Here is a 25,909-nt window from a genome sequence, read left to right on the forward strand (position 1 = left end):
CTCCCCCATCCCTGAAAGTGTCCAAGCCAAGGTTGAATGGTGCTCTGAGCAAGCTGGGACAGTGGAAGGTGTCCAGCAGGGGGTTGGAATGAGACAAGCTTTAAGGTCCCATTCCATTCTATAATTCTCTGACTCCCACACTTTTTCTAATGCACTAAAAGTAGGAGTGCTATAAATGACCCAGACCCTGTAGTCCTGCATGCCCTACAATTCTTGCCTGAGTACAAGCAGATCACTACCATCACACAGTGTGTTCTGAACAGAGATGTTCAAACCCCAATAGCAGCAGCTGGACAAATCAGCACATGATAAAGGGCAAAGGAATCCACATCTCCAGCTCCTATCTAATGCTATGTCCATTAAACAGCTGTAGCAAATCAATGTTTTCCCTATTTTCTTGTGTCAGACCCAACAGAAGATACACACTTTGCTGACCAAGCTGCAGACTGTGAAAGAGCAGGTGAAAATCTACAACAGCTCAAGTGTTGAAACACTGAACATACTTATGATAAAACTGATTTATACTCTGGTTAAGGTCTACTTCCAAGTGTGACCACTTATTTGGTGCTTAAACAGCAACTAGAAGCAACACCTCATTGTGGCCTCCCAGTGCCTGAAGGGAACCCACAGGAAAAAGAGAGAGAGACTCTTGACAAGGGCCTGGAGTGACAAGACAAGGGCAATGGATCCAAAGTGACAGAGGGGAGGTTTAGATTGGATATGAAGAAGAAATTGCTCCCTGTGAGGGTGCTGAGGGCCTGGCACAGAGAAGCTGAGGCCTTGTCATTTTTCAAGGCTGGATGGGGCTCTGAGCAAGCTGGGATAGTGGAAGGGGTCCCTGCCCATGACAGGGGGGTGGAACTGGATGGTCTTCAAAGTCCCTTCCAGCCCAGGCCATTCTGTGATCCTCAGCAGGAGGAGATTCAGTATAAACAATTGGATGGTGAAAATATGCGCAGCACAGTTGCCAAACCTGTGCTAGCAGAAACTGTAGTGCAGAAAGTAATTTTCCTCCTGGGCTTGATGGTACTTTCTCCTTCTGTTCCCTCGCTGGAACTATCAGCTGTTGTGCAGCATTTTTATCTTTGCTGTCTGTTTGCTCACCCCACGTATGGCTGCACGTCTCAGAAGCTGCTCAGAGTACATCCCACCACATCATCCTGCTGAGCCTTGGGCTGTTTTTTTCATTTGTCTGGCCCTGCCCACTACCCCTTGGTGTGAATCATGCTGTTATTTGTGTATGGTGGGTTGGTTTTTTCCAGTTTTATATATATCCTGTCTCTCTTTAGGAGAATTCAAACAATTTGGAGACCGTGGGGCTGGCGCTTGTGCTCAAAGCTTTGCCGTGTCTGTGCTGCTTTCCTAGATAGCACCTCATTTTTTAGATATAATCCTTGTCATTTTTTAAATATAATCCTTGTCATCCTTGGGGTTTAGTGCTCATCTTGGTGAGGTTTTGGGCTGGGTTGTCTGGAAGGAGCCAGGCAGAGTCGGCTCTCACTTCTCACCCAGAAGAGCCCCAGCTCCGGGCACGGCGGTGACAGCTGGAATTTCTGAAGGTACTCACTTCAGTGTGCTCTATGTGTTTGCTTCGTCTCTCCTTTCTCTTTTACTTCCTAATTCTTGAAAAATGCCATTTGTATACTTCATTTCAGGGAGCAAGTTCAATGTCATGCTGAAACCATGGGAATTTTGAAAGGCAAAAATATGTTTTGGTATCTGACTTATCCAGGGGCTTTGATTCACGAGGCAAGTTCTCTTGGAATGTTAAATGGAAATTTCATAAACTTTGCAGTTTTTACTGTAATAGCAAAATGCCTTCCTAACTGCTGGGCTTTAGGGGTATGCTTTGGTGGATAAATTAAAATTATTATCAGTCTTTCTGTGAATTTATGTCATTTTGGAGGGAGGGTTGCTCTCCCCTGTCCTGATGAACATGTATGTAGCTTGACATTGTAAATCCAAATCAGAGACCAGCACCATCCTTCTGTCGTGTGGGAAAAAGGTGTTTTTCTTTCTGGCAGAATTGGTTGTGGGATTTGCTCCCTAACTTAAATACTCACTGAGTCCTGAGTAAATTTATTCTAGGGCTACTGTATAACTGTACTATACATGTGGAAACATGATATTTCCAGTGTGTGACTTAGGTTCAGATTAGTTTGGTAGTATAGGTCCAGCCTGATTTGAAATATCCTATGGCTCTTCTTACTGATACAGCTGTGCAGGAGAGTTGCCTGTGCAGGAGGCTTGGATTCTATCTTCTTATCCCTTCCTGATTAGAAAGTGATCCCACAAAGTGCTGTGTTTCAGGGCAGAGCAGTTCTCCATTTGCTTTGATTTCTTCCATGTCTCCTCTTTGGAGCTGCTGCAGCAGGTGGGATTGGATGCCTCAGTGATTTTTGCACTCATTAATAACAGACTTAATCCAATAGTTTAATTAAAACATTAATGACAGGCTGTGGGAGCTGCCAAGAGGTGCCCCAGAGAGAATGTGGGGTTTGGAGTTACCAGGGGTGTAGCAGAATCTGGATGTGGGGGTTTAAAGGGTAGGAACTCCAGGCAAACAGATGCAGAGTTTGATTTAGAGCTGTTGTGACAAATGGGAGTGCAGATTGAAGTCGTAGTCAATGCTGCTTGGCCTTTCTCTGCTTCCCAGTCAGGAAAGATCTGGGAACAAAAAGGTCAAATGTATGCTTTGATTAGGCCACATTTTTATACCGAGAGGGAGAGTTGTATCCAACTGACATATTCTATTCAATGATGGATCAGGAGGGACTTGCTTGGAGACATCTCTTGAAGGCTCCAGTTCAGTAGCATTTGGCTGCTCTCCCCTTTTCTGTAGCTGTTCCCTGCTCTCCCTTATCCTTGGGGAACATCCCTCCTCTCCTCTCTTCTCCTCCCCTCTGTGCTGTTCTCCCTCCTGCCTCTGGTAGCGAGATTTTCCCTGGCTGCTGCACGTCCATAGCTCCTTATCCCTTTGCTGTAGGTGCTGAGCTGGCATCAGGAGAGCTCAGGCTGGGATTTCAGCCATGCCTGCAGGAGGCACGGGCTCATTTCCTGGGCCAGGCAGCACATATGGCATCCCTGCTCCTGGCAGCTCGGAGCCCTGGTCCCACGGGCTCAGCGCCTCCTGTCCATTGCAGCCCTTTGATGTCTTTCTTCCTCACACTTGGGGATGTTCCAGGCCCTTCAGAAAGATCCCTGTCAGCCAGAGGAGATCTGGCTAAATGTGGCCAGCTGGTTGAATATGACATTCTTCATGGTCCAGGGAGCCTAAAGTAATTCCAGTGATGCTGCAGGAGTGGAATGGTTCCATTATGGAGGTGGCATGGATTTGGGTGAACTATTAGGCTTGTGAGGGCATTTCCAAGAATTATGGGTGGCACCTTTTCAAAGCATTCCCGTTAATGTGGTGATGTCAGTACAAGTAGTGTGCTGTTAATAAAAGGTCCTGTTTTGGAGCTCCTTCCTTCCCGCCCCCATCCCTCTGCATCATTTGTTTTTAAAGGTCATGCTTAAGGACTGTATTTGGTGACTCCCAGCTGAATATTTTGTTTGGGATGTGGATTTGTGCTGTGTTTGGGAGCTCATTAGTGGAAGCAGAGACAGGAGGAAAAAGGAAAAAGGCTGAAGAGGTTTTCTCGGCTGTGAGTTCGCAGAGGATTTTGTGGGATATCTCGTGCCTCCTGCCAGGTCTGTGCTCTTTTTAATTTACTTGGGGGACTCTGGAGAGCTTAAGGCGTCTCCTGGTTTTACAAATATTTCCTTTGTGGTGGTTTTGGGTTGATTTTCTCCCCACAGTGGCAGAGCTAACTGGGGACACTTATTTGTCTTTCCCTCCTGTGAAGCATATGAGGGTCAGTCCCACTGTTGATAGTGTGGGGTATCAGTGCTGGGATTGGGATCTCCTTTTTACAAGTTTAATAAAACCCAGTGACTTGGATTTGCTGTCTGGCAGTGCCTGCATTTGTAAGTGTAGAGCATGGGCAAAACAAATGAACAGAAATCAAGTTGCAGTGTTGTTTTATCATACCAGGAGTACAAGATGTGCAAAGGAGAAATATCCGCTGTGAGAGTGTGCCTGCTATACCCTAAGTAAAGGCTAATCCATTTCAAGCCTGGCTTAATGCTGCTCTATCCTGATGTTCCAAAATTATCAGAAGGCAGGTTTTTACTCTGTTAGGTCATTTCTTGAAATAACTTAATCACAGATGCCGGTGTGTGGTCAGCTGTTGCTCTGTTTGATTTGCTCTTATCAACTGATTTGTATTTATCTTTTCCCACCTATTGAGGGGAAAAGTGTAAAATTGTACAATAAACACAACAGGGAGACCAGTGCTAAGTTCTCCCAGCTTTTGGAGACGTGTCCAGCATGGGGGATGTTTCTGTGTAAAGAACAGAACTGCCTAATTTTTAGTAAACACTGCTAGGAATTGATAGATCTCATCTTTCTTCAGTAGAAAACTGAAGGGAATAAAAGATTGATTAAAAATAGAAATATTGGCATCATTTTGAAGCAGCTGTAGTGCTATTAAAACCTCTTTGTGCCTTTATGGAGAGATATATTTTTATTCTCAGAATTCTGGTGTCTTGTGCACTTCAAAATAAACAGCTAAAATAATATCCACATGATGCCATAAAACGCTTTTATTTGTGACACAGCAGCTGCGTTTCTGGCCACAAACATCCTATTGTCACATCAGATCCCATGAAAAATCCACAGGAAAAAATCACACCCTCTCAGAGTGCAGCAGGCAGAATCAAAACAAAGAGCCAGGAGCAGAATCCAGGCATCCTCCTGCCCCAGTGTGGACGTGCCAAGTTCTCTTCTGTATGAACCCCTAATCAGTTCACCTTCAAAGCCATTAGGATCTGCTTAAATTAAGCCTAATTCGGGATTTGTCTTCTGCACAATCCTCTGGTGAAATGGAAGGATTAAATAAATAATAAAAAGGAAGCCAAGTGCCTGAAGGGAGCCCACAGGAAAGATGGAGAGAGACTCTTGACAAGGGCCTGGAGTGACAGGATAAGGGGCAATGGTTTCACACTGACAGAGAGCAGGTTTAGATTGGATATGAGAAAGAAATTGTTCCCTGTGAGGGTGCTGAGGCCCTGGCACAGCTTGCCCAGAGCAGCTGTGGCTTCCTCTGGATCCCTGGCAGTGTCCAAGCCCAGAAGGGGCTCTGAGTAAGCTGGGATAGTGGAAGGTGTCCCTGCCCATGGCAGCGGGGTGAAGAATGAGGTATTTGAGGTCACTTCCAACCCAGGCCATTCCATGGTTCTGTGTACAGAAGACAGGTGATGTACACATGGTGATGTGTACTTCTGTGTAATTTTCCAAAACTAACCTCTAAATAACCTGACCAAATGAGAGTGGGGCTGAGATGCTGCTTTTCATGGTTTTCTTCCATAAGGCTCTCATAAAGTGCCTCAGCTCAATTCCAGGTAGGGCATGAATCTTAGGACAAACTGTGCTGGTTCTTTGTTTTTTTTAATCTCCCCTGGCTTTCCCAGATCAGCTGCAGGGCATTCAGAGCTGCCCTGAGATGTCTTTTTCCAGCATTAAAAAGTGTTGTTCCAGTACATCCAAGTTCTTTGGGTTTAGGATGAAAGCTCTCAAGGAGAGCAGCCTTTCTTCTTTCTGCTTCCTTTCTTCTTTCTTCCCAGTTTTTAGGTGCCCTAAGCTATAAGTACCACCTGGCCACGTGTAACTTTGTGGAGCAGCTTTAAAATTCAAATATATTCAATGGTTATCCTTGAAGTAACTTCTCTGGACAGGGGTTAGGGTTTTTTCCCATTTGCTGTCTCATTTTATTCCACCCTTTTTTTAGCATCTAAAATTTTTGGAGTCTGAAATTGTCACAGAGTTGTGACAAGTCCAGCTCTGGGAGCTACCTGATCCTTCTCTCTCCTACCCTTTTCCCTCCCACAGGCTGGGCCCAGGTCTGCCAGAGGGACATTTTCCTTATTTGTGGACAAGCACAGCTGGGTCAGCTGCCCAGAGCGTGCAGTGCTCTTTGCTATGATTCACTCTTTGTTTTGCCAACATGTTGTTATTTTTTAGAGAGTCGGTAGCACATCCTCCTGCTATCTTGGGATAATTTTATAAGGCAGCTTTTTTTTAATAGAGTTTCTTATATCTAAAGGACAGTGCCTTTACAGTGAATTCTGGAGTGCCTAAGAACTTGGAGATGGAGAGTGGGAAAGAGGAATATATGTTTTTTAGATTTTCTTTTTGAAGTGAGTAATGATTTGACCTGCTCTGTTTCAGTACATGTTACCATGGCGATGACTGCAGGGACTACAACATCCTTTCCCATGAGTAACCACACCCGGGAGAGAGTGACGGTGGCCAAACTCACACTGGAGAACTTCTACAGCAACCTGATTATACAGCATGAGGAGAGGGAAACCAGGTACTGCCTCTGCTTCCTCTCACCCCTCTGCAGCTTTTCTTGCTGTTTGTTCAAGGGCACTTCAATCCCCGGGGACGGGACAGCTCTGGGAAGTTCTTCTATATGTGGTGGCAGGGAGTGAATTTCTAGAGGCACAGGCTGTCTTTGAGGGACCTGTGAACATCCCAGTCACTGAGTGGTCAAGGAGCTCCACTTCTGATGTTTTTGTGCAATTCACCTCCTCATCAGTTATTTTGTGGAAACTGCTCTATGCGGGGTGTTATTTTGCAGTAACGTGAGGTTTCTCCTTCTGTGTGAGGTTAGGGACCTCTGATTCCTCTGCAGGTGCCCTGGGGGAATGAACTCTGCAGAGCTGCTGAGGGGTGGGAGCTTGGTTTGGGGTAAGGCAGCAGCTTGTGGTGTCTATTCCTGTTCTGCACCATGGAGCTCATGCCAAGACTCCCAAACCCTCCAGGAAGGGAGTGTGTAGGAGAAGGGGAACAGGGCTGAGAGATGTTTGATGGGATGATGGGGTAAGGAAAGGAGGCAAGGAGCTGGTGTGGAAAGAAGTGGCAGCAAAGAAATAAGGGGTTGATGATGGAGGGTTTGAGAGGCTCTCAGGTGGGCAGGAAGACTTTTGGGGATAATGTAATCCCAGTCTGTAAATTCTGCTTGGGTGGTGCTGCCTGGTACTCCTTGCATGGGAGTGTGGGATGGTCATCACCACTCAGCTTCTCCCAGCAGTGCCCAGTCCTGTCTCTGAGGTGTGAAGTGCCACTTGAATCAGGTGTCAAAGCGCCAAGTGTTTGGCTATAATGAATCTTGTGTTGGATTGTCATTAGTGTGTGAAATTATCATTCCTCTGGTAATATGTTTTTAATTGAAGGGTTTTCAGTCAAGCAGCGGGGTTTCTCTCTTCATCATATTTACTCATTATTCCATGTAATGGAGTTGGTTCTAGTTAGGAGAATAGACTGTCTATCAAGGGCCTGTAATTTAGAGGATCCTGCTGTACTTCCCAAAGTGCAGAAAGGCACCAGCAGCCTGGCTCCAAGCCTTTGAATTCTTGCCTGCTGCAGGGGGTAACCAGCCTTCAGAAAGCTGCACCCTGGCAGCTGTAAAGAGCATCCTGTGGGTGGACAGAAAGGGGTCCTGCAGCCACATTGCCATGTGCTGACCCCCTGCCTCCTGTGCGGTATTCCCAGGCTTTGCTCCCCTCTCAGAGCCTCCCAGCCTGGCATGGCACTGGGGGAAGACTTGGAGCTGTGAGCCCTGGCCTGGGCAGGACACTGTGGGGGAGAGGATGGTGCATCCAGGGGGTAGAGTTTAGTTGGCATGGGAAGAAGGGGGGCAGGACCAGGTGTGTGACCAGGGGGAGGTCATCACACAGCAGGGAGCTGGCTGGCAAGTGGGAGATGGAGCTGAGATAGAAATGGTGAAAAAAACAATTTTTATTTTGGTTTGTAATCCTAATTGATAAAAACAGCCTTAATTCAACAAGATAACATCACTCTAATAACATACTTTTTCATATAGGTTTAATGCCTGATTCTGCAAGTACATAAACATGTGCTTAAATTTGCTTCTACATTTTCCTCAGCTTTGTTCAGAAATGAGTAGCTGGGTGGAGTGAGGCTGTCTGTCTGCCTGCAAATTTCCATCTGAGGCAAATTCTTCAGTACTTGGAGTATGTGAAGCAAAGATGTTGACTTGCTGTGGTGTTATGTTTGGTTATAATAAATAATAAAAGGTGCAATCCCCTCTTCTTCTCCCTGGCAGACAGAAGAAGCTGGAAGTGGCTATGGAAGAGGAAGGCCTTGCAGATGAGGAGGTAAATACTGATTAAATAACCTTACAAACTGCTTTGCTTTTGTCCCACTGCTTCAGATGGGCATTTGAAGAGCTCATAGAAACATCAGCCAGCACGACAGAAGGTTTTATTTTGCATTTGAGCGTTGCCCCTTTAGAAACCTGTTTATGTTAGGGAAGCTGGGAATATGCTTGACTGATACTTGCAATAGCTATCCAAGGCTTTTCATGCTACCTGTAGTTCTTATGAGACATGGCCACAGCAAGTAACTAGCAAGCTTTGCAAAGATTAAAATTGTTTGCTTTTATATTTGGCAAGAAAAGAAAAGTGGTTAGAAGTGGGAAGAAAGCAAAATGCTGAACCATTTTTTCTTGATTTAAACAATAAACCATCACACCTTTGCTCCTTTTGGATACAGATGAGGAGGGATCTCAATCTGGTTGCCACCTCTGAGAACTTTGGTCACTAAGTTGCTTTTCTGAGGTCTATTACACCATGTCTGCCTTCAGGATAGGCTGGGAAATAAGTAGGAAGAGTGTGTCAGTCCTTCTGGAGTTTTTGTGGCTGCTAGAACTCCTGGGAAATGGGAATATGAGTGTGGGTGTGTATTGCCATCTTGTGGCTTTAAAGGATGCTGTAATCCCAGCACAGAGTCTGGCAGGTGCCTGATTCAGGGACCTCCTTATGTCTTCTCTCGGGGTGAATCCCAGTGACATTTCCATCAGACAAAATAGATGATGGCATTTGGACAGATTTTTCTTAGAATTGAGTGCTTGCCTGCCATAAACCAAATGGATTTTGTTGTAGATCTGTAACCAGGGCCTCTGCTGCTTGCTAAGCTCCTTGTTGCCTGTCATCACTTGGGATACAAGTTTCAGCCCAAAACGAAGAGTCCTTGCCTCAGGCAGTGACTTTGGCCTTGGGACTGATACACTTTGTGTGGACCAGTATGACAGTTTTTCTTCATAATTTTTCTCTTTTTTTAGTAACTAAGTAATAAAATTAAAATATCACCACTAACCAAAAAAAGGTGGGAAGCTGCCTGAGGCTTCTATAGAAAAGACCATACTCAAGGATTATACTTTGAGAAATTCAGAAGGAAGTGTAGAAGTTTTTCTCCTGTTGGGATTCCAGAGAACAGCTTCCCAGGAAGGGAGGGTGCATATCTTGACTCTCTATTGCCAGATGACTGACAGATTGCTGTGCTGTGTCCTCAGAAAAAGCTGCGCAGGTCACAGCACGCTCGCAAGGAAACCGAGTTCCTGCGGCTCAAGAGGACCAGGCTCGGCTTGGATGACTTTGAGTCTTTGAAAGTCATAGGAAGAGGAGCATTTGGGGAGGTTTGTGGCATTCTTGCTTGAACAGGAGATTAAAATGGGATTGACCACTGTAATAAAACATTCTAATTACAATTTGATGAATTGTTTTATTGCAGAACGACAGCTATTTGTGCCATTCTCCAAGTGTGAGAAGTCTGGTGTGATTAATCACATGCATTGATTTCCCAAGGCTTCTGGAAAGACACTTAGTTTCCCATGGCTTCCCACACTGATGTTGCCCACATGGCCCTCTGCAATTATGGATTTGCAGTGGCACAGCCCCTTTTGATAAACCTCCTTTCTGCCCTGTGTCACATCAGTCATTTCTCCTGAATTTTAACCTACATAGTCTAAGCTACCTGGAATTCACTGTGCCTGCTGACTCTTCCTAAAACAAAAACTATTCCTCATTAGTGTTAGTGTTGCACATGGTGCAGAATAATTAATTTTTCAGTATTTAACACATTTAAATGTAGTTTTAAATATTTAACAAGAGAATTTTTCCATGCCTGGCAACTGGGAGCCTCCCAGTAGATTTCTGAGGCAGAGAAGACTGACTGGGTTCTCTCTCTTGGTAAAGGTCCGCCTTGTTCAGAAGAAGGATACAGGTCACATTTATGCAATGAAGATACTGAGAAAAGCAGATATGCTGGAGAAAGAGCAGGTTTGTGATCTCTGAGTCCCCTAAATTTCAAACTTACCCTTTCTGGAAAATGTTTTCCACCTTTGAAAGCCCCTACAATGGTCTGGCAGTCCAAAGAGTCTGTGCTGTTGCTACTACAGCACAAAAGCAGCAGAAGTTAGGAAATAAGGTCATGCAAGTGCATTTAAAAATTACTTCTTTACAACTAATTTGGAACAGTCACAAAGATTTTATTTTTCTCCCCTTATCAACAGGGAGCTTATAGTACTGAATCTGTAAAACTGCATTTCGTGGAAAACACTTCTGGAAAAATAATCCTGTGCCAAAGTAAAAACTGAGATATTTGATTTTTTTTTTTAAAGAAAACCAGCAGAAATCACACTGTTCATCAGCATTGTCTTCTTTGGGTTTGCTTTATAGTTGGCTTAATCTTGTTGGGGGTTTATTTGTTTTGATTTTGTTAGTTTGGTTGGTTTTTGCTTTTACTTTTTAGCTAACAATTTGCTGTGAGGACACGTCAAGTACTTTAGCACCACAAAGCAAAGAAATGAAGGGTGGGTATCTCAGGAGATAAGAGGACTTTTTTCATACTAGTCCTGACCTTACCCATCATTTGCACATCATTTCCTTGCAGCAGTGGTACTTTTTTTTTTTCCTGGCACAGATTATTTTGTCTCCTACAGCCCATGCCCTGAATTTAGGGAACCAGAGGAGCAGCAGGGTGTGCAGAGCAGTCAGGATTTGTGTGGTGCTGCCCCCATTTCTGAACCTGATGTGGGAAGGAGTCTGAGCTCATGCTCTACATTCAGTTTGAGACAGTGATCTTCCCTGGTCAGGGTTTATCTGATGGAATTTTCACTGCCTGCCTTGTTCTGTGGAGAGACAACAGAGGACACACATAAAAAAAGAAATCTTCTAGTATTTTTTCCCCCTGAGCCTGGTAGCACTGGGAGAAATCATGGCTATTTTTAGGCAAAGTTTTCCTGTTGTATTTTGGAGCTCTGCATTGAGGAGTTCAGGGTGGAAAGAAGTACTTTCTAATGAAACTAAATAAAGCCAGATAAATCCAGGCTGGAGTGTCTCCTGCAGAGGGAGAACCTTTGCCCCATGCAGCCCTGTGACAAGATTCATGTGAAGATGTTCCTCAGCAGCAGAACTGGGAAGCAGATGCAGGAGACTGTTTGCTGCTTTTCTTACAGCTGTCAAGAAATATTTTTCCATGCATATGTCTTGAATTCTACCTCCAGTATAAGGGTATGTTGTAGTGAAGACACACACCCCTTCTCCAATCTCCATTATTCTTAATTTCCAGCAAATTATGGGGTAGCAGCTTTCCCTGTATTTTCCAAAATCTTAGCTGGAACTGGAATATCCTGAGCAAGGTCAGATATTCCTGAGCTTGCTTGTACTTTTTCCACCAGGTTTTTCAGTTCTTTCTAACAAACAGAACCAGCTTAACAAGCTGTGCTTTGTGTTTCTAGAGAAACCCTAAGATCTTGTAAAAAATAATGGAAAATATGAGTATGGAAAGAGCTAGAAAAATAGTTCCTTTGCTAAAGGTCATGAAAATGTGCTGTAGGGCTAGGAATGTAATGTGATGTTCTTTGTTGAAATATTTCAATATTTGCCTAATAATAATAATAATAATTTTCCCCCCGGATTTTAGGTGGCCCATATCAGAGCAGAAAGAGATATTTTGGTTGAAGCAGATGGAGCCTGGGTAGTGAAAATGTTTTACAGCTTTCAGGATAAAAGGAACCTTTATCTGATCATGGAGTTTTTACCTGGAGGTAAGCTGGGTGCTGTGGCATAAGGTGATACAGGTACTTCTTCCTTAGCTTTTGTTGGCAGCTTTATAAAACATTAGAAACAAAGATGCTGTATAATTTGTGAAAATAAAAGTGTTAACACTCTTTTAAATGAAGTCCCAGTCATGTGATCATTCCTGATTTTTAGGGGAAGGAAAAAGGTCGAAGGGGTATTAGACTTGAATTAAATAATTATTTTAATAGAAATTCCTGCTTTTTACAACTGAGGCTGTTAACAGTAAAAACAAACCAGAAGAAAAGCCCTTGTTCAAACAGTTTGTGCAATAAATTTAGCGTGTGTAAAAATCCACTGTATTTTCTCAGGCTGTTCAATTAAAATTCCTGTTTAGGATTTTCAACTAAAAAAGTAAGTTGGGTTTGTAGGTCCTTGCAGTAATAGTTTTATGATTAGTAACTATAAGGCCAGTTACAAGGTTAAATTTGGATTCTACTGGGGTTTCTTACAGTTTTGTGATTTAAAATGTTCTGATCCCTAAGCTGTATTTTCTTCTCTTTGATGAGGTGACATGATGACCTTACTGATGAAGAAGGACACACTATCAGAGGAGGAGACCCAGTTTTACATTTCTGAGACAGTGTTGGCCATTGATGCCATTCACCAGCTGGGATTTATCCACAGGGACATCAAGCCAGACAATCTCCTTCTGGATGCCAAGGCATGTACTGGGCTCACCAACTGCTGCAGCTTCCAAGATCTCAGGCTGCACATCACTGGGAGCCACTGGTGCCACCCCAGAGATTTCAACTGGCTGGAGGGAAGGCTGGGAATGCCCAATGTATTTTCTCTGGAGGACACCAGTATGTTTAAACAAAGCCAAATCTTACTCAGAACTCTTTTAACCATTTTAAGGCAAGACTTTCAAGGGAAAAAACCCACTCAGGGTGGCCAGATGCTGATATTCATACACATTAAAAGGTGCAGCATTCCTTTCATGCCTCTTGAAGTAGCTGTGGACAATTCAGACAATGCTAAATGTTCAATTCCTACATTACATTTATTTCATCACCCACTCGGCTGTGGAAACTCCCTCAGTTAGACTGACCATTCTGGCCATGAAATGCACCCAGTCAGCATCACCAGATCATGGAATTATCTAGGCTGGAGAAGATCTTTAAGATGATGGAGGCCAGGCGTTATCCCAGCATGCACAGATCTGTCAGGTTTGATGGGTTCTATCAGCACTGATGTCTGGGAATCTGATTAAAGCCAAGGTTACTACCAAAACAAAGCAAAGGAATTTTGTCCTGGAGGCTTGCTCAGTCGCAGTGGTATCCAGTTCAAAACAAAACCAGGCAAAGTACCTGCCCTCAACCATTGGGAAATTGTAGATTTGACCATTTCTGGGAGGCCATAGCCTGTTGGAGAGAAAACAGACCCTTCCAGTATACCAAGGTTCAGTCTTTGCTCCTGTGCTTGTCCTGTGCCAGTCCATCATGGCCTAAGAGGGCATGTCCAGTGATTAAAACTCTTTTTTTCCCCAAGCACTACCTATATAAATAATGGTTTTGTGTTCTCTGATTGTATTTTTTCAGGGTCATGTAAAGCTGTCTGATTTTGGGCTCTGCACAGGTTTAAAGAAAGCTCACAGAACAGAGTTTTACAGGAACCTCACACACAACCCACCAAGTGACTTCTGTGAGTATGAGCTGTCCTAGTTGAACATGTAAATGGTTTTGAGCTGCAGCTGTACATTGTACCTGTGTTTCTGCTGGGATAAGCAAGATGGAGCAGGATGATTACATTTAATTGGAAAACTGGAAATGCTTGTTCCCTGGGTCATGGGAGCATTTCACAGGCAAGAAATTATGATTTCTGCAGTGGTCATGTATTTTTCATTATGTTAGTGAAATTACAGAGCTGCTCTTTCAGGAGGGACATGGGTTCCATGCGCCCAAGGACTGAAGTCAGTGACAGTCTCATGAAACTTCTCAGAAGCTGATCTAAAAATTTTAACAAGTTCTAATTTAGAATTGCTGATATGTGTCCTACTTACATGAGTTTCAGCTGTGCATTGGACAGTAGTTATTCTCATGTTCCCATTTACAGTTATAATCAAGTATTTGTTTCTAGACTAGGGTTCTAAATATCCAAGATAATTACTTAAAACTGGAGTCCTGTAATCTTTTTTCTCTTAATTCTCACAAATACACTTGTTATTTAATAACTACTTTGTAAATTAGCATTTCAGAATATGAACTCAAAGAGGAAAGCAGAAACATGGAAGAAGAACAGGCGACAGCTGGTGAGTTAATGAATGTATAATTCTTGGTTTGCTTTTAAACTAGTTAGAGGAAGTGTTAAATTAAAACTCAGTGCTAATGCTCCTGGTTTTTACAGCCTGCAAGGCCCTGATATGTGGCTTTCTACAAGCTGCCAAAATCACAAATAACTCAGAAGAAGGGGGTCCAGGTTGGAATAGTAAGGCCCTGCTCCTCTCTGTGCCTTTGTTTGCCTTGTGAGCATCTGGCCCAAGCCCTCAGGTGTCCTCAGCCCCATGGCCAAGCTGTGTCTGGGGCTCCCTGCAGCACTGGCCTGCTGTGGATCCATGGCTCTGATTCCTGCAGCTCAGTCACAAGCAGATGTGTGGCTGCAGAATTCCTTTCCAGAGAGCTCTGGGGAATTCCCATTCTGCTGAAAAAGGGAATGTGGTGGAAAGGCTGTGGGAGGGTGTTGGTGCTGGAGTGCTCCAGCCTGGGTTTGTGGTGAGGAGTGGTCAATAATGAGGGGACTTGTGGCATAAACTGAACCAAAGCAAAGTGTCTGTCAGCCATGACCTTTCAGACTTCCAACCCTGCCCATGATTTTCCCCAAAAAAACCTCAACTCTCAAATTTTGGGACTCTTTATTTTTCCACACCCTTTTTAAAAAAAGTGATCTACTGCAGTATTCCCCAAAAGCTTTTGGGTGATCACTCCTTTCCTAAAATGAGATTACATTGCAGCCACCATGCTGCCTCATGGAGCTGTATTTCACAGCCTTATTCCAGCCTGGAATTAGATCCCTGAAAAGAATTTACCTCAAGTCCAGTAAAGGCTGATGTGGCACTACTGTGTGGTGAGGAACAGTCCCAAAGAGACAATAAAAGGCCAAAACGACAACTTGCATCAAGACTGTTGGGAAAGGAGCCACGTTTTCAGTTTTCCATTGATTCAATCCTAAATATCTCAGGTCTGTACAATCAAACAAAGTGTTTCTTTATGGTCAGACAAATTAATGTAAAATATTTTTGTGGCAAAACTGCTTTTGGGGGACTTTTTTGGTCTTTAAATTTTTTTTGTTTGTTTTTTGTTGGTTTTTTTGGGGGTTTTTTGTTTGGTTGGTTGGTTTGGTGTTTTGTTTTTTTTTTCTTTGGGTTTTTTTTCTCCTTCCTGCCTCATGGAGGATTTTTCATCTATAAAGAGAAATTCCCAATACATGGCTTGTGTATCATGAGTGCCACACCTGGGCATCTACCACTGATTATGCCTTTGAAAATAAACAAAGACCACAACAATAGAACTTCTTGAGTACTTTTATAATGCAGCTACCTTAAACTTAAGCTAAGATGACCTTCTGATATTGCAGTTGCAATATTCTATGATGTCATCACATTAAAGAGTATGATTTCCATTTATTTTCGAGGTTCTGTGTTTATTAATATAAAAGAATAATATTCTTGGGACTTGAGTTCCTGTGAATTCTCAAATAAAGCATTCTTGCTCACCCAAAGAACAAGATCCTGTATGTAAATCCCCGGGAGAAGGTATTGCAAAGTGTAAAACTACAGTATTTCTCTTTTAAAGAGATGATTCCTTTTTTCCAGGCATATTCTACTGTGGGAACCCCAGACTACATTGCTCCAGAAGTGTTTATGCAGACTGGGTACAACAAGCTGTGTGACTGGTGGTCCTTGGGAGTGATTATGTATGAAATGCTAATAGGTATGTTAAAAACCCCAACTTAAGAGTTGTTCAAAGGTAACAGGGTCCATTTGTTCAGAAGAGAATACCTCTGGCTAATACTTGTTATATTTGGGAGCCCCAGTGACAAAGGCAGAGGCCCAGGTCACTGCTCTCCTGGAAAAAGTTTAATAATTTTATATTTGTTTGTGCAGGGTATCCACCTTTCTGCTCAGAAACGCCACAAGAGACTTACAGGAAAGTTATGAACTGGAAAGAAACGTTGGTATTTCCTCCAGAGGTGCCTATTTCAGAGAAAGCAAAGGATTTAATTCTAAGGTCAGTAAGAAAAACCCAATTCTGGCCTCTTGCCCAGCCAGGGTCATCTTCCGTCAGGATAAATTCCTGTTGTGTGTAAAGGAAGCTTTATGTTGGAGCAAAGGCTGGTTTCTTCTGTCATCATCCCTGATGGATGGTTAAATCTTTTTCTCTTTGTCACTTGTTTAACATGAAGGAATAAGCTGGAATGATCTTAATTTGTACCATGGTATAAGGAGAAACAGAGCAGACCAAAAATAAAGTGATCAACACAGAATTTTTTTCTTCTCTGAGGTGGCAAGAAAATAACTACTCATCAGCATTTAATGCACTGAACAGAAGTCTTGGGATGTTTTGGATTTACTCACTTCTTTCAAAATCCCAGTTTTTAGTTGGCATTGAGGTTTTTGTGAAGGTTTTGCTGACAAGGTCAGGCAGAAATGACCCTCTTGTAAAATTTTACAGAAATGACCTCATTTTACAGAAATGACCCTCTTGTCCTGGGAGGGTCTGGGGGGCACATTGTTTTTGGGTTTGATATTTATTCCTTTTTTCCTTTTCAAAGCTAATGCTATAGCCTTATATAATTTTGTTACAGGCAAAAAGGGGAATGTACTTCACAAAACTAGAGTTTATAATTAGTTCCAGCAGTGCTCCAGTAACCTACAGAAACATTACAAATACAAGAAACAGTTATCCTACATCCAGCTAGTGATACTAATAGCTCAGATAATTGAATTGTCACTAATCCTCATGAATAAGTCTGGTCAAACACTTAATATTGAATTTTCAGTATCTGTTTCTCTGCTGTTCTGCTCAACCTTCCTTGTCAACATCCCAAGTTTTCTGCTGAACAGAGTAGAGCATTACTGCTGAGGATTTCTTCCTCCTCAGTCTTGGCTGTGTTTGGGGAATTCTCAGAGATTTCAGTGTATTTGTTAGCATGTCTTACTCATGCATCTGCTTACACAATGACTACTTGAATTTATCAGTTTGCCTCTACAAGGAGAAGGGTTAAAATTGGGGTAGAACTTCTTAGTTATAGGTAATCTGTTAAAATGAGGTCAAAACAGGTTGGACAGCAACCACCTGGGCATTTTGGGTACTTTGTCCATTGCAGCTTGGACAAGTTAGGCAACATGTGTTTTAGCTTAAAGGGAGATGCAGATAAAGCTAAAGGGTTATGGACAGAGATAAATCCAAACTAAAACAAGCTCAAGTTCAGACAAAGCCTGACAAATCCTGTGGCTGAGTGTTGTTAGTTGTTAGTCCTTGGCACTACCCAGCCTGCTGGGCTGCAATACAAATACAGGAAGGTTTTCTTCCCCACTGACACCCAACTACAAGAAAAAGAACTTTAATTTGTAGCTGGATACAGTTTGTAGCCTAACCTGCTGTGCTACATATGCAGAAAATGGAGAAAATGGCTGGGATTTAATGAATTCCTAGGCAAATGCTGGTGTTCCCATCTCCTGGACGAGATACTTGAAAGGCTTTTCCAATCCAGAGGAAAAGAGTCAGCCTCTGCTGCTCCCTGGAACAAATCCCTGAGGTCACTGAGTTGCTGTCCACCTCCCTATTTTCCTTCTTTAGGATTTTAGGCTTTTCCTTCTGGCCTGCTGGAGCAGGTAACAGTCCCCATCTCACCAATCCTCTGTCTCCAATTTCACCTTTTTCTTCCTGCTATTTCATGGCTGCCTCTCACAAATGGACAATTCCTTGTGGGATCTGAGCTGAGGTTATGCAGCAGGGCTGTTTCACAAACAGGCCCTGGGATTTTTGCACCACCTGCACCTCTGAGGAGAGGGAAGTGGGAGAATAGGGACATGGCACGTTTGGAATGGGCTGGCTCACTGGGATTCCAAAATACATCAGAGAGCAGTCCTGATCTACTAAGTATATTTATTCTTCTTCGTTTGACTTTGAAACAGGAATGTTTAAATAGTTGAGAACATGCCAGGCCAGTTTTCAGTAGCAGGGATTTGAGCCTCCATTCCAAACTGATCTTACAGGACCAGAACATGCAGCAACTTTTCACAAACCTGGAAGATGGGGATGCAGACATTTAGAAAAGGTGTCAGTTATTGGCATCCTGGCTTTTTGTTTCAGGATTTAACAATGTTCTGCTTCTACTATTTCCCTTCTCTCCTAGATGCAATGGGCTGCTTTGAGGCTACCCCAAGTGGTGAAACAATTTGACAGAACTTCTTGAAATTCTTTATACTGGATACTGTTGCTTCTGTGGAATTTATTGTTCCCTTTGCTTTTTCCCCTTTTCCAGATTTTGTATCGACTCAGAAAACAGAATTGGTAGCAATGGAGTAGAGGAAATAAAAAGTCATCCATTTTTTGAAGGAGTAGACTGGGGACATATCAGGTATGTATATACACACATGTTTTCCAGGGAGAATAAAAGCCATGAAAGCAAGAATTTCATGTAGTGTGATATCAAGGACAATTATTTCCAATTTATCTTTCATTTTGAAAGGCAGCTACTGGCAGTAGTGGGTTGACACTGAAAGTTTTCTGGCCTTGCTGACATGCATAGAAATGGCCAGAGTTTAACTGACTTGAGATACCTCAGATTATTCCAGACTGCCCAGAACAGAAAGAAATTGTTGTAGAGTGGCTGTGGATTTCATTGCAAGTGTAGTAATTAGACCTGTGGTGAGTTTACAGGTGTAAATCACTGCCTTTCCCACAGTGCTGTGTCCCAGTATGAAGATTTTGCTGGCACAGATTCCTTGGGCACTTTCAAAAGCCACCTTAAAACTCCTTCAAGGGCTTCCTGGCTGTGGAGGTGCTAAAGCAGAGGCAGCCTGGTTTGGGAGAGAGATGCTGAGTGTCATAAAGAGGAGCTACAGTCCAAAGGTTTTGGATGAGGTCTAGGCTGGTGAACAGTGGAATTGTAAAGCTGTGGGTGCAAGTGCAATCCTGCTGGGCTGGGTTTGTGAAACAAGGTAACCACAGTGGTGGCTCATGACAAGATCAGGGTGATAGCTGTGTGGCAGATAAGTGTGGGATGCTCTCTCAATGGGAAAATGATGTTTGCCCCAAGCCTGCCAGGAAGACACCAATGGGGATAAGGAACCAAACAATCTCCCCATGGTGTCAGCAAACAGGAGAATCAGATTCATCTGTGATGCACTCAGTGCTCTGCATTAAGGGAAGCTTTAAGTGTAAAAGCTAAGTTAAAACTGGAACTTAATGTCTCATTTCCCAACATTCACTCTTCTGGCATTGATCTTTATTTGCAGGGAAAGACCAGCTGCAATCCCTATAGAAATCAAAAGTATTGATGATACTTCCAACTTTGATGAATTTCCTGAATCAGACATTTTACAGCCAGGTGAGACTGCCATTGTAAATTCCAAATCTCCATCTGTGACGTGCCAGAATACTGCACAGATGCCTTTGTTGTTGTTTATGTTAATTTTTCTAATGACCCAATCAAGTTAGTTTGTAGATCAAGTCTCCATATTTTCTTTGAAATATGAGTATAAACCTGTGATCTCTCATAGCTGCAAAGCCCAGAGATTTTAAGAGTCCAAACTCTTGGTAAAAATGGTTTGCACAGGTAGTGAGCACAGAAAGCAGTGGAGTTTTCTGCCAGGCAGTCTGTCTAACCAGATTCTGGTAAAACATCATGCACCGATTTTCTTTTCATCTTCAGTGACTTTTGAGGTTTGTGCCAAACATAATTGTTGAGATATTTGTGGGTCAGAATTTTCAGACAGTTGATTACTTAATGCAGTATTTAATGAACGTGAGTTGCTCTGTAAATCACTTCAGGGTTTTTTTAAGTTGTTGATTTCTCTTGGCAAGTTACAGGAAATTTTCATATGTAAAAGACTTGGTTCTGTGACATACAAATAGTCCCAGGTCCCACTGTTTTCAGTTACTGGAAGATTGGCAGATGATTAATTGCTGTCTGCTAAGTGTAGCTGTGTTAAAGTCATAAGAATTATCCAAAAGCTGTTGGTTATGTTTTTTATCTGAAGTGGCTTTTATTTAATGGTGAGGAACTTTGTCCTTTTAATGCAAAGCAACTCACCTCCAGTGCCTAAGCTGGTTATGTCCATATTTGGATAATGCCAAGAACATTTGTGTTATTTTGGCATTTCAGACCCACTGAAAATGGTACTGTATGTGTAGATACCTAAAAATCAGAACATCAGAAATGTCATGAGGTTTGTAATTGTGTATCCTGTGAGTGTGTTAGAGGCTTCTGTCAAGGTATGGAAACCTGGTAGAGTGTGTACACATAATTAAAAGAAAAAAAAAGGCAAAACAAAAATCTCTCTTTTTCTGCTTCAGAGTTCTATGCTGAAATTATAACTCAGACCATTGACAAAAGGCAACTGACCTGATTAGAAGCAGGATTTCTTCCAGGAGTTTCTGCTGACTAAGGAAATAAGAGTTCAGGGCTGTTTAGCTCTGTGAAAAGTCCTCTCAGAAGCAGCCTGGGTTTAACTCTTCTTATGTGTGTTTGCTTTTGTTTCTGAATTCTAGTGCCAAACACAACGGAACCTGACTACAAATCCAAAGACTGGGTTTTCCTCAATTACACCTACAAGAGGTTTGAAGGGCTCACCCAGCGTGGCTCCATCCCTTCCTACATGAAAGCTGGGAAGTTGTGAAACAGAACACAACCCCCCAAAGGAAATTGCAAACACAAACCTCAGGTAGCTGCATCACCAGGCCCGCTTGGCGTTAGTTATCAACACATCGACTCTGGTGCGCATCGATTTCAAATGGAAATTCTACAGGATTAGGATTTCTAAGACTACTACAGGAATTAGTTGGCAGTGCCAGCTGGCTTTTTTTTTCTTTTTTTTTCTTTTTTTTTTGTCCTTTCCTTCTTTTTTTTAATATTTGAATGTTTTTGTTAACTTTATTATACAAAGGTACTGGAATAAAAGGAACGTGCATCGCTTTTCCTGCACTGCCTACGTGTGGATAACGGTTAATTATGCCTCTCTGTACTGTGGCTTTGTTTGTACTGTAAACCATCTAATCCACCCAGGAGGGAAACATATCATTGATGCAGCACTGGTGTTGTACTGTTCAGCTGGTGGGGTTTAGATATGCAGTATAAAGAAAACTGTCCACATTTGCAAATCTCTCTGAGCAATTGCTCAAGGGTGTTCCACTTGTGGTCTGCAGATACCCCATGAGTGTAGCACATGGAATTATTTTTAATAGCAGTGTCCTCTGGGCCTCCTTGTGTCCTGTGTGCCCTCTCTTGCCCCAAGTTCAGGACTTTATCAGCCCTTTATCATCATCCCTTTTATCCCTTTTCCCACAGTGTGTCGCAGTGAGGCAGTCCCTGTGATCTGTTTAGTGGTATTTCTGCTTTAAATGATCGTTGGCAGTATTGCTGTTAGAAGTGATGATGCCTGCTGCCAATTTCAGAAGCAAAAAGGAATCTGAATAAAAAGTATTTTTAGGAGAAGGGAAACGCTCTGATAGTAAGTTTTGAGGGGATGGCAGAGCTGCCAAGACTGCACTTCATTCCTGCCTCTGCCTCTAAAGCAGCTCACCTTTGAGCTGCTCATAATTCAAACATTCTCTTCCCTCTGTGCAAAATGTGTTGTAGGGAAGTGATCAGATTGGTGCTTTTTCTTTTTTTTCCTCCCTGAGCAGCTGCAGGTGGAAGGGATCCTGCTCTAACCTCTCCTGAATCGCAACCTCTGCTCACATAGAGGAAACTGTGTCCCACTAGATTCAGATTCTCCAGTGGGTTCCTTTTCTTCCAGGATCTCCACTTGGCATGGCCATGGGATTAGAAGGGATCAGCTGAGCCTGCAGCCCAATTTCCAGGGACCACCTAAATGTTCTTGTGGCCAGTCTGCAGGATGGTGACAACCTGACAGCTGAGCCAGGTGTCCTTTCCCCGGGCAGAGGAAACAGAAGCAGAAATACCTCCATGTGCAGGCTCTGTTTTGTTCATCAGCCCAGCAGCAGTTCAGGACTGAGTTGTACTCCCTGAGCAGTTTGCAATTATCTGGTCACTGGTGACTTTCTCTGCCTGTACGTACAGCTTATCTGCAGGGCTTTGAATCTGTCACAGTACAGCAGAGATCTCTGCTGTCATTTTCTGGTCGAATGAGATGTTCAGCACTGAACAATTCCCCAGTGGCTGAACAAGTAGAGTCACTGTTGCTGTCTCCCTCCTCTGAACACCAGTGAAAGCCACCCTAAAACCTCTGCAGCCCCTTCTGTATGGAGCACAGGATGATTTGGCATACAGCAGGAAAGATTCCACTGGACAGACTTTTGCAGCAATGTGGAAACTACTGTTATAAAGCCATTAGAGAAATATTTATTGCTGTTAGGCACTGTGGTATTAGCTGAATTATTTGTATGCTCTGAAAAACATACTGGCATGTTGATCTGTTGCATAAGAGCCCATTTCCCAGCAAGATTTCTGTGCATCAGTGCCTGTGATAGGCAGGTGTTCTTCCATGATCCAGTCAGGATCCCTGATCCAGCCTTTCCTCCACATTTTGTCTCCCTTGAAGCCTCCAATATCTGTTATTCATACCAAACAGTTTCAGTCTTCAGCTCCTCAAAGAGGAGTAGCCACTGCCTCAGGCCCATCCCGTATTAGAGCAAAGCTAAGCTGAGCTTCTGCCTGAATGCTGGACTGAGGTGGGAACAGCTCCTTGATCTCCCACATTTGCTTCCCAGACCTTATACTAATTAACATCTTGCTGTTGGGGCAACGTCCTTAAAAATTCTCCAGTGTTGTTCTTAGCCTTGTCAGTGTGCTGAGGCTCAACCTGTGGCCATCCAAGGCCTGTAGAAAAACAGTAACTCACTTAAATCCACCTTTCAGGCATCGTTCTGCCTCTGCCCCAGCAGCTCCTGAGGCTTCTCAGGAAAGGAAATGCCTTTCCTAAGGCCTTGACTTCAAAACAGGGAAACTCATGCAGGAAAAAACATCCTGAGATGCAAATTTGGCCTCAAAGGACACTGCTATTCAAAATACTTTTCATTGGTTTTAATTTCCAGTTTCATCCATGGGGCACTGTGTGCGCTGGAATTGGAATTCCTGCAACCACCACCTTTCAGAAGAGCACAGTAACCCCATTAACATGACCTACAAAGAAGTCTTTGCTCAAACTTGTTGAGACAAGCTCAGTTTCATGGAAACTGGAAATGCTCAGTGATACTGGTGATTTTTTTTTCCTGTGGGGCTTAGGGGAGGGCAGAGAAGTACACACTTAATTTAAAGCTATCTATTAAACAACTATGTCTGTACATATTCACTGGTTTACAAACTTGGGAAAAAGCTCAACCCTTCTACTTGCAACACTAAAAATAATACTAATTTAAAACTGCAGATGATTAATCATATCAGTGCTCACATAGGAGTTATATCCATAAGGAAACAGCCTGCAGCCTATCTAGCATAAACTCCTGTATTGTGGTAGTTGAGTTTTTAAAATTTTCTTGTAAACATAGCATTCTTTTAATCAGTAAATCCAGTTAAACAATATTAACTACTGCTTTTAGGATGATAGGGTTTTTTTTTTAAAGGTGAAACTGTGACACTGTACTGGATTAAAGAGAACAGCAGGTTAATCTACACTGACTTTCAAAAAAAAAAAAGGAAGTGCAACATATCTTTAATATCTTTAATTTTGTTATTTCTATCTGATTCCTTTGGATGGTTGTGTGTTTTCCTTTGGCAACGTTTGTCACTGTGCCATTTATTTTTCTTATTCTTGGAGTACCAAAGATCCTGAAATGGCTTGATGATTGCAACCATGTGAAAATTTATTTTCTGGAAGTATGTTTTGTTAAACTTTTGTTAAAACACTAAATTGTGTATGCAAATTGTTATCAGAGGTTTGCTGGGATGTTTACCTATTCCAGCAGGGGAAATTTGAGTGCATTGATGGAAGTGGAGAGCCTGAATCCAAATTCTGGATTGGAATTCCCTGAAAGTGGAGAGGGAGCTTGGATTGGGAACTGCAGCTGAGCTTTTGCACTTCGTTCCATCTCAAATCAGCATGAGTGAGTGGCCTTAGGTACAGGACATCAGCAGAGGTTGTCTCATGTGCAAAAGGAGTTTAAAAAAATTGCCAGCATTCAGAAATCAAATCTTGTTGATACTTGTTGATACTCTCCTTGCTGGAGAGTTATAGAAGTGTTATTTTTATAGGTCAATTGTTCCCCACCTGAGCTGTTGGAGACAGTCTGGGATAAGGGCACTTGCCGGGGGGAGTTCAGCCAGGGGGCACCAGGAATGGGCACCAGGAACAGCACACAGCTCTGCTGTCAGCTCCTTCCCCAGGGCTGACATTCCTCCTGTGCCTAGCAAGCAGGGAATGCTGCAGTCTAGCCCAGGTAATGCTTAGGAAGTGCTCTCACTTTCTTAGTAACACAAGCAATTGCAGGCGTTGTAACACACTGAACCTTGTCCTTTACTGTTGGGATCTCACAGCAGCTCGTTCTTGGAGTCAAAATGCAACTGCTATATTTTTCCTAGACTGTTTCATTAGTTGTGGTTGGGAAAGTTACATAGAAGCATTATAAAAATTTATATGAGGCTTTTTACAGCATTTGAAAATAAAAGTAGCATTCTTTTTGTAAAGTTGCAGTTTTTGTTTCTTTCACCCCGGTGTACTGGATTTCTTTTCCAGAATGGGAGACATCTAAGGAATTGAGATCCTGTTTTGTGGATTCTCATCTTGAATTCCATGGACAACAAAACACCCCAGTGTTGTTACGCTCAATCAGAAAGTAGAGAAAGCAAATATTGTTTGACTTGTCCCACCTGCAGTCATGTGAAGAAGCTACTTCTCAAGTGGTTACTGATCTTCTCCAGTCTTACCTTCCCCATAGGCTGTAATTTATCCAGGAAAGGCTTCCAGGGGCAGTTGTGTCTTTTGATCCACTACAGAACCCTTTCTGTCCTACTGTTCCACCTTCCCTGCCAAGTTCAGAGCAACAGCAGTAGAAGTACTGAAAGTTGGATAAAAAGATGAGCAGCTGAAAGCCAAGAGAAGTGAGGAGACACTGCCTGGCCTTGTCTGGAGCCCTCCTGAGAAGAACAGGAGGCCTCCCTCCACTCCAGAACTGCTGCTCTCAATAAAGGTAAAAATGCAACAGAATTTTGCAAATTCTATTTAATAGGATCACCCTTTTCTTCCCTTGACTGTGCATGATTGTGTGGCAGATCTACACATCATAAGGAAATATAGGTTTAGTTCTTTACCTCCTTGCATTACCAAATCAGATATTCCTCAGAAAAAGCACTTGAATGGCAAATATGAAGGCTATACCTTCAGCATGGGTAAATCTCTTTTTAAATCTTATCTTAGAGTTTATAAGACATACTGCACATATCTACATTTTTCATTTCTTTGTTCTTGTACAAAGTGTGCCTAGTACCTAAGCAAAACAATAATGCTTTGGACAATAAAAGGCTTTTTCTGACAAGCTTTCTAAGGAGGGAGAAGGGAGGAGTATCCAAAACTGTCTGTCTTGGGAATGGGGACAATAGTGGCTCCCAGCTCTGGACTAGGCAAGGATATCTTTGCTGTTCAGGAAGTATTAATGTATTTGGAAATGTAGAAAGCTGCCAGGCATTGGAAGGGGCTGCCAATGGAGGTTTAGAGTTCCTATTCCTGGGGGTTTTTAAGGAAGGACTGCATGTGGCACTCAGTGCTCTGGTCTGGGTGACAAGGTGGGGATCGGTCACA

General features: G+C 42.8%; 1 protein-coding gene across 1 annotated transcript; it reads left to right on the plus strand.

Moving 5' to 3' along the window:
* The first annotated feature begins 1,531 nt into the window (after window positions 1-1,531).
* Window positions 1,532-24,798, plus strand: STK38L (serine/threonine kinase 38 like). The gene is made up of 14 exons (XM_031061446.1): window positions 1,532-1,559; window positions 6,272-6,416; window positions 8,175-8,226; window positions 9,423-9,545; window positions 10,105-10,188; window positions 11,834-11,957; window positions 12,498-12,652; window positions 13,530-13,632; window positions 14,178-14,239; window positions 15,800-15,917; window positions 16,091-16,214; window positions 18,475-18,570; window positions 19,451-19,542; window positions 20,706-24,798. Exons 2-14 carry the CDS (start codon window positions 6,283-6,285, stop codon window positions 20,831-20,833), a joined length of 1,395 nt encoding a protein of 464 aa, XP_030917306.1. The 5' UTR covers window positions 1,532-1,559; window positions 6,272-6,282; the 3' UTR covers window positions 20,834-24,798.
* Window positions 24,799-25,909: the final 1,111 nt, after the last annotated feature.

Source organism: Geospiza fortis, unplaced genomic scaffold, assembly GCF_000277835.1.
Source record: "Geospiza fortis unplaced genomic scaffold, GeoFor_1.0 scaffold8, whole genome shotgun sequence".
In the NCBI taxonomy this organism is placed as follows: domain Eukaryota; kingdom Metazoa; phylum Chordata; class Aves; order Passeriformes; family Thraupidae; genus Geospiza; species Geospiza fortis.

Coding starts and splice junctions, on each gene's coding strand:
- STK38L (XM_031061446.1), top strand. CDS start 6,283: ATGGCGATGACTGCAGGGACTACAACATCCTTTCCCATGAGTAACCAC. Junction 10,189..11,833: donor ATATGCTGGAGAAAGAGCAG/GTTTGTGATCTC, acceptor CCCGGATTTTAG/GTGGCCCATATCAGAGCAGA. Junction 11,958..12,497: donor CATGGAGTTTTTACCTGGAG/GTAAGCTGGGTG, acceptor CTCTTTGATGAG/GTGACATGATGACCTTACTG.